At 38.1% G+C, this 13,037-nt stretch overlaps 1 protein-coding gene across 2 annotated transcripts in view; it reads right to left on the bottom strand.

Annotated features, from left to right (window-relative positions):
• Nucleotides 1-255: 255 nt before the first annotated feature.
• nkd2b (NKD inhibitor of WNT signaling pathway 2b) overlaps nt 256-13,037 on the bottom strand; it is a 45,952-nt gene continuing 33,170 nt past the window's right edge. Inside the window, exons 4-10 of one of the 2 annotated variants that reach the window (XM_055211571.2) lie at nt 7,500-7,560; nt 6,292-6,404; nt 5,736-5,831; nt 5,496-5,646; nt 5,165-5,237; nt 3,616-3,731; nt 256-3,453 (exon numbers count right to left, since the gene is read on the bottom strand). In XM_055211571.2, the coding sequence (XP_055067546.2) occupies nt 2,903-3,453; nt 3,616-3,731; nt 5,165-5,237; nt 5,496-5,646; nt 5,736-5,831; nt 6,292-6,404; nt 7,500-7,560 (1,161 nt within the window). In that variant the 3' untranslated portion in view covers nt 256-2,902. Of the gene's footprint in view, nt 3,454-3,615; nt 3,732-5,164; nt 5,238-5,495; nt 5,647-5,735; nt 5,832-6,291; nt 6,405-7,499; nt 7,564-13,037 lie in introns of both variants that reach the window. The other variant, XM_055211570.2, reaches the window with a different exon arrangement.

Below are 13,037 nucleotides of genomic sequence, written 5' to 3'. Positions count from 1 at the left end.
TTCACATATACACACTGAACCGCTCCGAGAGCGTTTGGAGGGCTCAAACGAACTATATGTGAAAACACCCTTAGAGAGCGTGTCGTATCTGTGATTTTCTGAAGCCATTAGCATTAAATTCATCTCTCCCATTGACTCGATTGTCAACACAAAATTTCATATGGATATTCAGTATCATATTCTTTATTACATTGTTAGGATTGCTCATACACTTTGCACATCGGCTTTGTCCATCAATGAACTAAAACAAACACATTTTATCATTTATTTTTCTTAGTATTTTATTTGTTCATACAAAAAGTTTCTATCATTTCATCCCATACTGCCATCAACATTTGAAAGTTAGGTTATCTTTATCCCCATCAATACTATATTGGCATTTTCTCAAAAGAAAGACATCATAAAAATGCAATTGATTCAATAAATAAAGTGCACTGTCCCAGTCAACCACAGAAAATTGAATAATTGATATTTGATTATACAAGGTTTGCTACGAAAACAAGACAAAGATATGAAGAAGGGAAAGAAACAAAGAGTCGATCAAGAAGACATCATCTCTATACCAAGACGGATGATTAGATTAATTAGGAAACAAGAACGATTGAATAAAAATGATTAATGATTTTCATTGACAATGAAAAATGTTTTGTTTGAACACACAAATACAATTTGTAACGAATGAGGTTGAAGCTTTGACGATTTGAAGCTTCAGCGTTGTCTGGGTAGCGTTGCACAAGAACTTGTTGAAACCAAAAATGTATAGTGAGCGTTAAAGGTGTAACCATACTGAACAGAAAAGATGCTGTGCTTTGCAGAATTTGAGGAGGAAGCGACCCTTATACAGTATATCATTTTTACTACTCCTATTGGGTAACAAAACAGAGTCTGTGGTAAAGACTTCTCGCTGTCATTTTTGAATGATTGCTTTGCCTTTGTTTATAAAACCAAAGCCATTTGAAATGGTGAATTTAATTTCTTATTTTCTTTTACTTATGTATGCACTGTATTTTACTATAATTTTTTATATTCAGTTTATACTTTTGATTATATATTGACTTTATTTTTGTTATTTTCCATTCTATTTTTCATGACTTTTATTGAATCTTATGTATGGTCTATATTGTCGTTTAAGTTCAGATAAGAGAATGTTTCTTATTCAAAAAGTAAATTTTCACTGTCTGTTCTGCTATAACATCTGCTGTATCTGTTTCTATTGAGCATTAAAGCAAAACTACAGTACGAAACAAGCTGTTTTATTCTAGCAGTTCAAAAGTGGCATTGATTCGTGATATTAGATACCCAACACCAAATGCATGAAGAGTACAAAAGTAAGTAACCTCCTAAAACTCATTTCAGACAGCTTGTGTTTGTCCTGGTTGTGCAAGAACGCATGTAATGTAATAAATGTAATCTGGGTCGTATGTCTACCCTGAAGTTTCTTCCTTGGTTTTGAATGATGATGACGTCACACAGCCGGTATAATTAAAGCAGACATTAACATCTGACAGATGAATTTGTGCCATTCATTGCCAAAGCAAAAGTGCTGAAATCACTGCTATGTATTTCTAAATGGTTTGGCTGTGAGAGTAGAGTGCCATTAAATAAATTTGATAAAGTCCTCTAATTGAAAGAAACCAGGACAGATCTCAAATGCACAACATATTAACTAAGTACTTTATTAAAATATATATATAATATATATATAAACAGATGCATATGTATAAATCATGATAAATATGCATATGCTGTGTAATTATACAGATGTTATTATTATTATAAGATATTTTTGCATTTAAACTGGCAGTGGTGATATATCCTTTGGTAACACGATGACCCTCATTCAGTCCATGGTGGGTCTCCCAAAGAAGAAATAACCTTTATCCCAGAAAAGCAGCACCGATCACCTGAGATCCACGTATAGCAGACAATACTTGAAGAAATACAGTCACACAAAACCTTACTGAGAGACAGAGACAAATAAAAGTGTTGGCCCCTTTCTGTTTTTATTTTTTTTTAATGTTCAGATCATAAAACAAATTTAAATATTAATCAAAGATAACACAAAAAATCAAGAAGGGGGCCAACACTTTTTCACACCACTGTATGTTGCCAAAAACATGTGTCTAATCGTTTATGCTTTGACAAATTACGAGGTCATTGATAGCATGCATGTTTTTTATGTTTAAATATATCAAATATAATATAAAATTGATTGAAATCATATTGATTTTCCTGATAATATGATTTATCAATTTATAGATTTTCCTATGTTCTCGATATAAGTTTAAATCCTGCTACGTCTCTGGTAACATTTTGTGACTTCATTAAGATTATATTTTGGGAAAACAACATTTCAAACATCAATAAGTATTGGAAATGGATTTGATCAATTCAATTCCTTCTTGTTTGATGAAATGATTTATACAATTTCCAGAGATGGCTTCAAACAGACATCTTATATATGTCAATCTCTCCATACAGTATACCTTATATAAAATGTCATTGGCTTTCAAAGCAATGATAAACTCCAGCTCTTCATTTCAATCTTGTTCATTTACTTGCCAATGTCTAAATTAAGTTATAATGAATAAAGTGCCTGAGCTTAACCGGAGTGTAATTTCTGAGATTTTTTTAGAAATACTTTTTACAACACAAGCAGTTTCCCCAAGTTTAAAATTGACTGCAAAACAGGAATAAACTGGTGTACTTCTGCTTGTTTGCTCGAGCGAATCAGAAAGTCAACTTCTGAAGAATGACGAGTGAAAAGTTTGGCGGCTCAAGCAGGAACGCATATCCGCAGTTTTGTTAAAGCAGACCGGGCGTAAAGAGTTTTCCATCGTGAAGACCATCAGGTGTCACGATCCTTTAGATTGCAGTGAGAGGAGCGACGTGCGACAGAAAGTCATGTTTGGTGATAATGATGATAGTGGTGATGATGATGATGTTCATGGTGATGATGATGCTCGTGCCTCTGAACCACAGGGACCACAATGCCGGCCGTGTTGCCGGGGGACTGCTCTCGGTCCAGTGCTGATGGACTGGCGTGTGATGGTAGTTTGGAGGGTGACAGGGTTTGTTCTCGGGATTTGGCCCTCAGCCTCTTGCTGTGACTGTGTTGGAGAGGATGCTGGTGACCCGGCAGGGGTTGAGGCTGCTGTGGGAGGTGGTAGACGTCCTGACCGGCGTGCGGTGGTGGATAGTAGCCGTGACACTTGCTGGCTTTACCCCCTCCACTGATCGGGGTCTGGCCGTTGCCTGCTCCTCTCGACGTCCCCTTGGGAGATTTAATAAACTGGGGGCCGCGTGCACGAGGGTCCGGGGCCACATAGTGATCGGTGATGACCTGTGACCGGCGCTGATGGGCCTGGACCTCAGGCTCATGAGAGCGGGAACGACTTTGGGAATGTGTTTCTCGTGAGGTTTGCTCCTGTTGGGCCGCAGGGGGAGATGAAGCTTATAGAAAGACAAAAACAAGATAGACTGGAGATGAATCTTTCTGGTTACATTATTTTCATGACAATTAAAGGTTTTAAATTCTCTCTGTGTTCAGAAATCCCGTCAGTCTTTTGTGATATACACATAATGTACATTCATGTATGTTTAATAAAAACTTACTCTCAAATCTGGAGGTGTAGTTCTCTATTCCCGCAAGATCCAGATAGTGATTTCTTCTTTCTGTGTTCTCATCCACACAATACTGATTTCTGTCGTGAGGTTCAGAACTTTGACCCCTGTCAAACATCACAAACAATATCATCATGATTTGAGACAAAAAAGTCACAAACTGACACAGGGTTAATTGTAACACATCTACAATCTGTGCTTTACTGTCAGAAGATCTCCTGTGAATTTGTGAAAAGTTTTGATGTGTTTTGGTTAAGATATTTTGGAGGCATAAAAGTAAATTTCTTCATCTTATGTTTTTTTTATTTCTGAGTTGGGTGTCACCAAATCCAACCTTATATTATTCTAATCACTGTCTTGTTACCTAAAACATAACCAAACTCCTAGTAACTGATAACTGGGATTGAAAACATTTTTACACAACGGGGTTAGTTGTCACACAATGAAGCCTCAGGTATACAATGATAATGAAATGAAAACAATGTAAATACTATTCATCAAAATCATAACTCTTAATACAATATCAGGAGAAATAAATTACTAGTATTTCTCTGCATTGCTGCATAACACAATGATGTTTAGATGAAGGATGATTGATGGATGAATGTGTGGATATCTATCTATTATAGGCAGATATATAAACAATATCCACCTTTAGTATATAGACAGAATTTGATTGAATTATTTGTGTTTAAACTAAATTTTCTAGCAGGTGTAACAATAAACCCTCTGTTTGTTACAATGAAGCCCACCTATGGGGTAACGTTTGCACTCCTGTCACTTTCTGTGTAATTATACGATAACGATAGATCACACAAGCAAACTTTAAGTGTTCATTTGTAGCAGAGATGTGTGTGTTGATTGTGTAAAAGAAACATTTATCTAACTTAAATGTTTTTTGAATGATAGAGCCAAAGCCAAAAGCATCACTTTGTGCCCTGCTCTCCCCCTAATAGTGAATGTGCAGCTTTATGTAATGTGAGTGTGACAAAACAAGACTGCAGCCAGAATCATCAGCAAAGTTTACCACAAATTTGTGACTCTGGACCACAAAAGCAGTCTTAAGTTGCACGGTATATTTGTAGCAATAGCCAACAATACATTGTATGGGTCAAAATTATAAATTAAAGATATTAAAGAGTAAAGATCATGTTCCATGAAGATATTTAGTAGATTTTCTACTATAAATATATATATATATAAAAAAAATGTTTTTATCATTAGTAATATGTGTTGCTTAGGACTTTTTTTATTAATATTTAGATTTTTTGTACCTTCAGATTATCAGATTGTTGTCATATCCAAATATTGTCCTATCCTAACAAACCATACATCAGTTAAAAGCTTTTAATGTATTAATGTATAAATCTCAATTTGAAACAATTGACCCTTGTGACAGCTTTTGTGGTCCAGGCTTTTTCCTGCTGTGTCTCATATCATCAGAAAGTCAAACATTACTCAATAAATCCTCCAAAGATCAAATGATCTGAGCTCTGCAATGCTCGGTAATTTTATAGCCATTGATTTCCATACTGCTCACCTGTTTGCTGTGTGTTGTTGTGTTTCCTCTGGGTGAGAGGACTCGATGCGACTCAAACGACTTGCATCTTTCTCTGAAGTGAAAAAGAAAAATACCACAGTAAACATTTTAGTTCTGCCAAACAAGCTAAATATGTTACGCTGACGCTACATTACTACTGAACAGAACTGTCATGTGACTGCTGATAGAGATTTGGCTTCACAGTTTGTAAAAGTGTAAAAATACAGAACGGAAAAAGTAGCTTACATCTGACAAGTATAAAATTTACTGATGAATTTATTCAATGTCCTGCACTAAATACTGTATGTTATGTATGTGTTTGTGTATATACCTGTCCCGGCGTGTTTGGTGTCTCTCTTGCGTACAGCGGCTTCAGGTGTAACGGTCAGTTTGACACGGAGACTCTTACGCTTACTGTTACACGACTGATTGACAGACGAATCCACAACTTCATAGATGGTGTGCATTAAACTGGACATGTCCTGTTACACAACACACACACACATTAATTCTCATACTGCTGAATAAAGTGAAATGAGTGAAATATTTAGATTCAACATTCATATTTTACCTCCTTTGTTACTTTTCCGCTGTTGTCAAAGTCATAAAGGGTAAAGATCCACTCCTGTCTGTTATCATCACCCAGTGACACGTTACACTCCACATCCTACAAGACAACAAACATCATGCATCGTGTTTTTAAAGGACATAAAGCAGAGTATTTCATTTATTACAGAGCCCCTATTAGACGTGTTGAGATTAGGAGGTGTCACAGTGGTTGAGTTCAGGGGTATCGAGTAACCCGCTGAGATTTCGACACAGCAGGTGATGCTGTAAGTGACGATAGAGGAGCTCTTTCACAACATCACAATAGTTGATGAAGGACAGCAAGAAGCTCATTCAGCAGATATAAGGTGACCTCATCGCTCTCAAATATCGCTGATATGTCAACTCCATCTGTTTTACTGCTATTAAGCAAAAAGGTTTCCTCTTGAACTGTTATGAGATGACACAATCACCTCTGTTCGTAAAAGAGGAACACAATCTTTGGGATAAAATTATTTTTGTTGTTTTAAATAAAATGTAGTGTTTGTGTTATTATCAGTATCAGTGCAATACAGACGTACATCCAGACTAATGCGCTTATGTCCTCTACAGGCCGCATCCTTCACTGCGTCTCTCTCTCCATCATACTGCAGGGAACGCTGGCAACCCTCGACTTTCTCTGGAGGCAAAACCACTAAACATAAACACACAAACAAAAACACTGTGAGCAACAACACACTAATAACACACTTATAACACACAACACTTCCTCACAGTATCTCTAAAAATCACTTATTAGGGAAAGTTTACAAAAAATGCAACTAGGTGTAGCTTGACATTAAGTTTGGGGGGCCAGACTGGTCTATCATGGTAACTATACTGATTTTTATTGCAAACTAAAAAGTTTAAATTAATATGAAACCTATTTGTTGACTATATTAAAATAACATAAGCCTGAATGTTAGATAAGAATAAAACATGAAAATGGATTACATTTGTTTTGTTACTATAACACACAGTTAGAAGTAAAGAATGATGACCATTTTTTTTCAATAATATTAATACTATAATCAGTGAAAGTCTTTACCAAGCACCATGTTTTGATAAACACAGAATATTATTACCAGATAAACAATTGTTTTACAAAACATATTACAAAGTAAAAATTTTTTTTAATTTATAAGAATTTAAATTAATACGTATATTTGTTGTGGAATATAATTTATTTTATAAAAATCATTTCAGCCAATGGGGGGGTCTGGGCCCCCCAGTCCCCCTGTTAGTTCCGCCTACGGTAGTATGTTACAATAAAGAGGACAAATCATGTAAATCTGAGTTTTAAGTGCTATAATTGGGTCCCCAGTGTTTCTATTAACCTAGAAAATGTGAAAAAGATCAACCCAGTAACTTAGTTTTGGTAAACCATTTTTTGCAAGCATGTGAAAAAATAGCTCTTTGAAATTTGGCTCCCCTTGTTATGTCAGAAGGGGATAAAACCGCCCCTTAATATGCACTATCCAACCACAGCACTGCCATTTAGTGCAGAGATCAACTCATTTGCATTTATAAGGACACACACAAAAAGGCACAGTTTTGGTCACACCTACAAAGTGTCAATTTTAACATGTTATGATAAATGAACTGTGGGGTATTTTGAGCTCAAACTTCACATATGTACTCTGGGGACACCAAAGATTTATTTGACATCTTAAAAAGGTCTTGTGAAATGTCCCCTTTAACAGTTTGCTCTTATATGATCCTTACATACAGTGTTAATGTGAGTACATACCCTCTAGAGGGCAGTGATGAGCTGATGATTGTCCGTCCTTCTTCTCACTCCCCTCACATACCTGCTAAAGAACAATATTAAAACATAAGAGAAATCTTAGACAATCCACAGAGAAAACAAATACAAGCTTATCTTCCTCACTGATGATGATGATGGATGATTTAATCCCCCTTTGCTTTTAAACTGCAAACTATCAGAGCACAAGAGTCAGGTTGTGGAAATCCCATTCATGTTTCAGTGTGTGGTCCATCTGCACAAACATCATCTGGATTATAAAGTTTGCCCATCTGAGGCAGCAGGCCGAGCAAGATTTAAAGCCTCATTCAGTCCTCTCACACATAATGACCAGTTAAGTCTGCAGAGGAACTTCTTTGGGGGACAAAAAAAGGAAAGTGATTCTTATACTTTTTTCAATGATTTATACAGACACACATACAGATTATTGTCCTCTTTAATCACTAAAGTCATTACTGTTCAGAATATTCAGATGAAAGTGCATTCACAGTGAGATTGAAGGGGTTAATAAGGGAATTGCTGTAATATGATTGACAGTAGCTGCGTTTCCATTACAGATTTGCACAAAACTTTAATGTTATTTTCTAAATGTCAAGAAAAGACAACATTTTCAGTAACCGATGTTATGTGACTAAAACATAATTTTGTTTTCTCATGGTAAGTCATTTCAAAAACCATGGCGGCGGATGTGTTTGGGTTTATACAGTGCCAGGTAGACCGACATGCGTATGACATCAAAATACAGTGAGAGCGACTGGAAAGCATACAGAACTGTTCACTCCCCAATCGCTCTTGCTGTATTTCGATGTCATTGGCTTGCCGGTTCTTGTGACGGCGCATGAAGTTGACCACACCTTCTCTTTCTTTAAACACTTGATCAAACACACCACACCATATTTAAAGAACGATCATGCGACTCTTATGGTACATTCACACGGAGCGTAAGCGTTAACGCTTCCCATTCACTTTTAATGGGTGACGTTATGGGTTGCCAAACTGAATTGTGGATCCGTCGGCACCGCGTCAGTGCCGTAGCTCGTGGCAGAAGTTGAACATTTCTCAACTTTTCAAGTGACAACGTGTGCGTCAGCCAATCAGACTGCCTTATGCAAATAACCTATTTACGTTTATGGAAGACCGGAGCATGTGCTGCAGCCACTGTGATGGACTGTTGGCCACGCTTCAGACAAGCCTTCCATCAAGCGTTAACGCTTTCTCTCTGTGTGAATGTACCGTTATGCTGCGTTCACACCAGCCACGGTAGAGGCGTCAAGAGCGAGTGATTTCAATGTTAAGTCAATGTGCAGACCCGTAATATGCGTCTGGAGCTCTCGCGGCGTGAATGAGGCGTTTAGTGTGGCGCTGTAGACGCGATTCCACCTCATTCCACCGCATCTAGTTCGCGCAAATTGAGCGTTGCCACGGCAAACGCGCGAGTTCATAAATGTGAACTTTGGCGGAAAAACGGGCCCCGTTAAGGCCGGGGTATACCTTTTTTCCGCGTCCGCGTCCGGCTCGCGCACGCACGCATCCGCACAGATTTTCGAGTATACTCCCCGCGGCTACAAGCGGATGGCCGCGTTAGACACATACGCAATACAAATTATTTCTTATTCAAATTATTACTCTACCAGGCTGTCAGGGCAACACTGATTCGGCGACATTTACAGTACATTAAAACATTAGGATAGGTGAAGAAAAGTAACTGATCCACAATTGCAAACACAGTTTAGAACAAACAATAACACAACAAGGAATAGGAATCAAACAAACATGCTCCAGGGCTTTCTGTTCTTGGAAGAAGTAAAAGTTAAAGAAGAAAAACGATAGTGTGTGTGCAAATGCTGTCTATTTCCTTTGTATAATTGTTTATAGTGGCGTACCCTGTCTAAATATTTTCACGCGCATGCGCTGTTGTACGCGGACTGTACGCGCACTGTCCGCGCGGTCTCAAATGTAAAGGGCTGGTTATACTCGCGCTTTGGTCCGCAACGCAAGCCTCCGCGGATCGCGCGCGCGTCTCACCAAACGGACGAGGCGTTTATAGTTAACGCGCTCGCCGTTGCACTATTTTTTTAACCACCAGGCGGCGACGCGAGCAATAAAGTCAAAAACAAACACAAAGAATAGGATAGAAGAAGTCGTCCGCTGGAACAACCCTGATGCTTTTAACATTAGAGTTTGATATATATAAATATGAGAACATGAATAAAACAACAATTTTTTAAATATGTCTTTATTAAACATTATAATTTCATTAACGTTTTTACTAAACAAACAGTACAGACATCTTAAGGTTTATATTTTATTCCTCATCCAGTGGTTCATTCAATACAAATATAAGCCAAACATTCTGATTCATGTAAAATAATTCGTGTTTTAAACTGCAAAGTTTCCATACTTTACTTCCAGAGTGTCAGATAAATATATACATTGTTTTGCTTGGATTTATCAAAGAGATATGTCACAGGCTTGCCTGCTCGAACAGAATCGCCTCGAGTTCGGTCATTTTCGGATGCGGAGCCGCGCGGAAAGTTACAAAAAAAGCGGTGCACAGCGCCACGCGAAATGAGGTCTCGCGCATCCAACGCGCGCGACCGCCCACTCCGCGTTGACGTCATTTTTGCCGCGCGCACCAACGCGCTCTTGCGGACGCGGCGACTATAAACTAGGCTTTAGGCTGCACGCGGGCGGTCCGCGCGGCCGGCCGAGAACCCTCTTGATGACGAAAATGCCGTCATGCGGACGGCGCGCATACGCGGACGTCCCTGGTATACTTTCGGCTTTAACCAATCATGAGCTTGCTCTAGTAGTGACATGCTTACAGAAAGCAAGCGGAGTTGCAGAAGCCCCTCCATTGACCTGAATTTCCGCGTGAATGTCTAGAATTTCACGCAAGTAAACTCAAAATGTTCAAGCGGCAAACTAGACGCGATAGACGCAATATAGACGCCTCAAACGCGGCTGATGTGAACCCACAGTTATGCATGTCACAGGACCTGTTTCCATTGCTTTTTTGTAATATTGCCGTAAAACCCTAAAGAAGAAGAAGGAGAACCACCTCACCCGGGGGAAAAACTTTTTTGCAATATATGGTTAATGCGAAACTGAAACTTGGCATAAATACCAGAAACACATCTATTCAGACAGCATTCAAGAAAAGTGCAGACGGTCGTACACACCAAACAATCTGTTCCTTCTGAACCACAATAATACAAATCCTAACCTGTTCCCTATTAAACCGATAAAACGAAACCATTCAATATACGATCTGAAATCAATACTTCCGTTTGATTCATAACTACTTATAATCAGATCAATCTGTTAGATTGGTGCATAAATGAATGGCTTGTAAGGGTAATAAAGATTCAACATTTTATACACCATGATTTATTCTGAGCGATGTAAATCTGCTTTCTTTGCTCTTTCAAACCCCGAGATTCATCAGACAGTTAAGCGTCAGATCTCTACAGTGATTGATGTCAACTTTAAACTGAATGTTGCAGACTGAGCAGATCTTCATGATGTCTTGTAATTCAAATGTTTTTCAAAGCATTAAAACCTCAGCGGGTTCATTGCCCACCAGCGCAGTAAATGAATCTCTGAACTGACTGCAGGATCGGACCGCCCTCGAGATTTTAAGGGCTAACACATGGGATTTTACCCATAATGCCATCACCCACCGAGGCTCATTTTCAGCCGAAATGTGCGGACCATATGTTTAATTAAGAGCGAGTTGGTTCCAATCCACAGTTGGAGAAAAACAAGAGCCTTGTTTCTTTATCGTATAACGCTTCTGGCACTTTTAGCACAAACTCCCTGATCACAACAAAGACATTGACTGTGTTTAAAGGCCATTTAGAGGCAAATCTGACACACTCCATTTGAAGAAAAAGTGTTTGAAGACTCTTAAAATATATCTCTGAATGTCACGGAGAAGATCTGTGGATCATTAGACAAGAATGAGACGTTTCTTCTTAAAGAGCGGCAGACAAATGTACTTCAAAGATGCTGTGAAACTCTTTATGTGATATAGAAAAAATAAAATTCTGACACCAACCTCCAGCCTTACTGAAACTAAAACATTTCAAATAAAATAACTACTGTAGAGCGAATAAAAAACTGCATCATATTCACAGTGTGCATGAGTAACAGTGATGCTGATAACAATATCTTATGTGTTTGTTGACTAACAAAATCTGATCTTCAACACACAAACTCTTAAGAAGCAATCATAAATCAAGCCAGATTTCTTTGCATGAAACCTGGATGAAAATGCATGATTAAAATATGAAGCAAATCACACGTACTGTGAAACATGAGCGTAAGAGGAAGTACGGATCATTCCAGAAGAAACTCGGCCTTAAGTTAAATCAGATGTGTTTTAAATGTGTTCAGGATTAGGCTGGAAACTTTCAGATGAAGAAAACGAGACATAATGTTGCATTTACTGCACTTTTTTCCACAGACATCTGGCACAGACTGAATTTTGTTAAATGCGTGTAAACAGCAAAAACACTTCTGGTATCCAATTTTGGTCACTTTTAAGTGTGGTTCTGCTCATGTGGCTTACATCTAAACACTCGAATCTGATTCACACTTACACGACACTGACACATTGAATTAATAAATACAAACTGAATTCTCTATCAATCTCTTCTGCTGGAGTCAGACACATTCAGATGTTGCTCTTTCATCATCGTCTGATGTTCTGAGTAAAAAACAAACTGATTTTGAAATAATTTATTATTGCTTATTACATGGCTTTCTAAAATGCTTGATTCTGATTGGCAAGTCACAACATTCTTTTCAGATCAATACTAATGCTACATACACACCAAACGCGAGGCATCACGTTACTCGCGGGATTTAACCTCGTGTTTATGCAAATTTTTTGCTCGAGTTCAATATTTTCAAAGCGTTTGAGGCCAATAGTGTGTGTTTTCGCGGCAAATGTGCCGCCCATATCGCCCCATGCGAGGACGCCTCTGATCGCGTCTTTGCATTGACTTTGTATGTAATCTACTCAAATCGTTGAACTCGCGTCTGGTGTGAACCCACAGTAATAACACACAGTAACCCGGATGCTGCAAATCATTTTGACAGGCACAGTTCAATATTACACAAAAAATGAAATATAAATATGTGTTTTAATAACATATATGACATTATATTTACAAATGATTCAACCAAATGGTGTGTTTGTGACATTTGAACGTCGTTTCTTATCTTAAAGGGGCCATAGCTTGAAGATTTGACGTTTTCCACGTCTAGGTGCTATAATTTGGTCCACGGTGCTTCTATCAACCTCGAAAATGTGTAAAAGATCAACCCAGTAACTTAGTTTTAGTAAACCATTCTCTTCAAGCATGTGAAAAAAGTAGGTCGTTCAGATTTCACCTGTTTTGTGATGTAGGTAGCAAGGCCAATTACAATAATATCACCCCTTAATCTGCACTATCCAACCTGGTGGCACTGCAATTTAATGCAGAGAGAAAGATACTCTCTGCATGATACTGAATT

Source organism: Misgurnus anguillicaudatus, chromosome 10 (genome assembly GCF_027580225.2).
Source record: "Misgurnus anguillicaudatus chromosome 10, ASM2758022v2, whole genome shotgun sequence".
NCBI classification, from domain to species: domain Eukaryota; kingdom Metazoa; phylum Chordata; class Actinopteri; order Cypriniformes; family Cobitidae; genus Misgurnus; species Misgurnus anguillicaudatus.
Note: the sequence above shows the minus strand (reverse complement) of the source record. Positions and strands in the feature narration are given on the sequence as shown.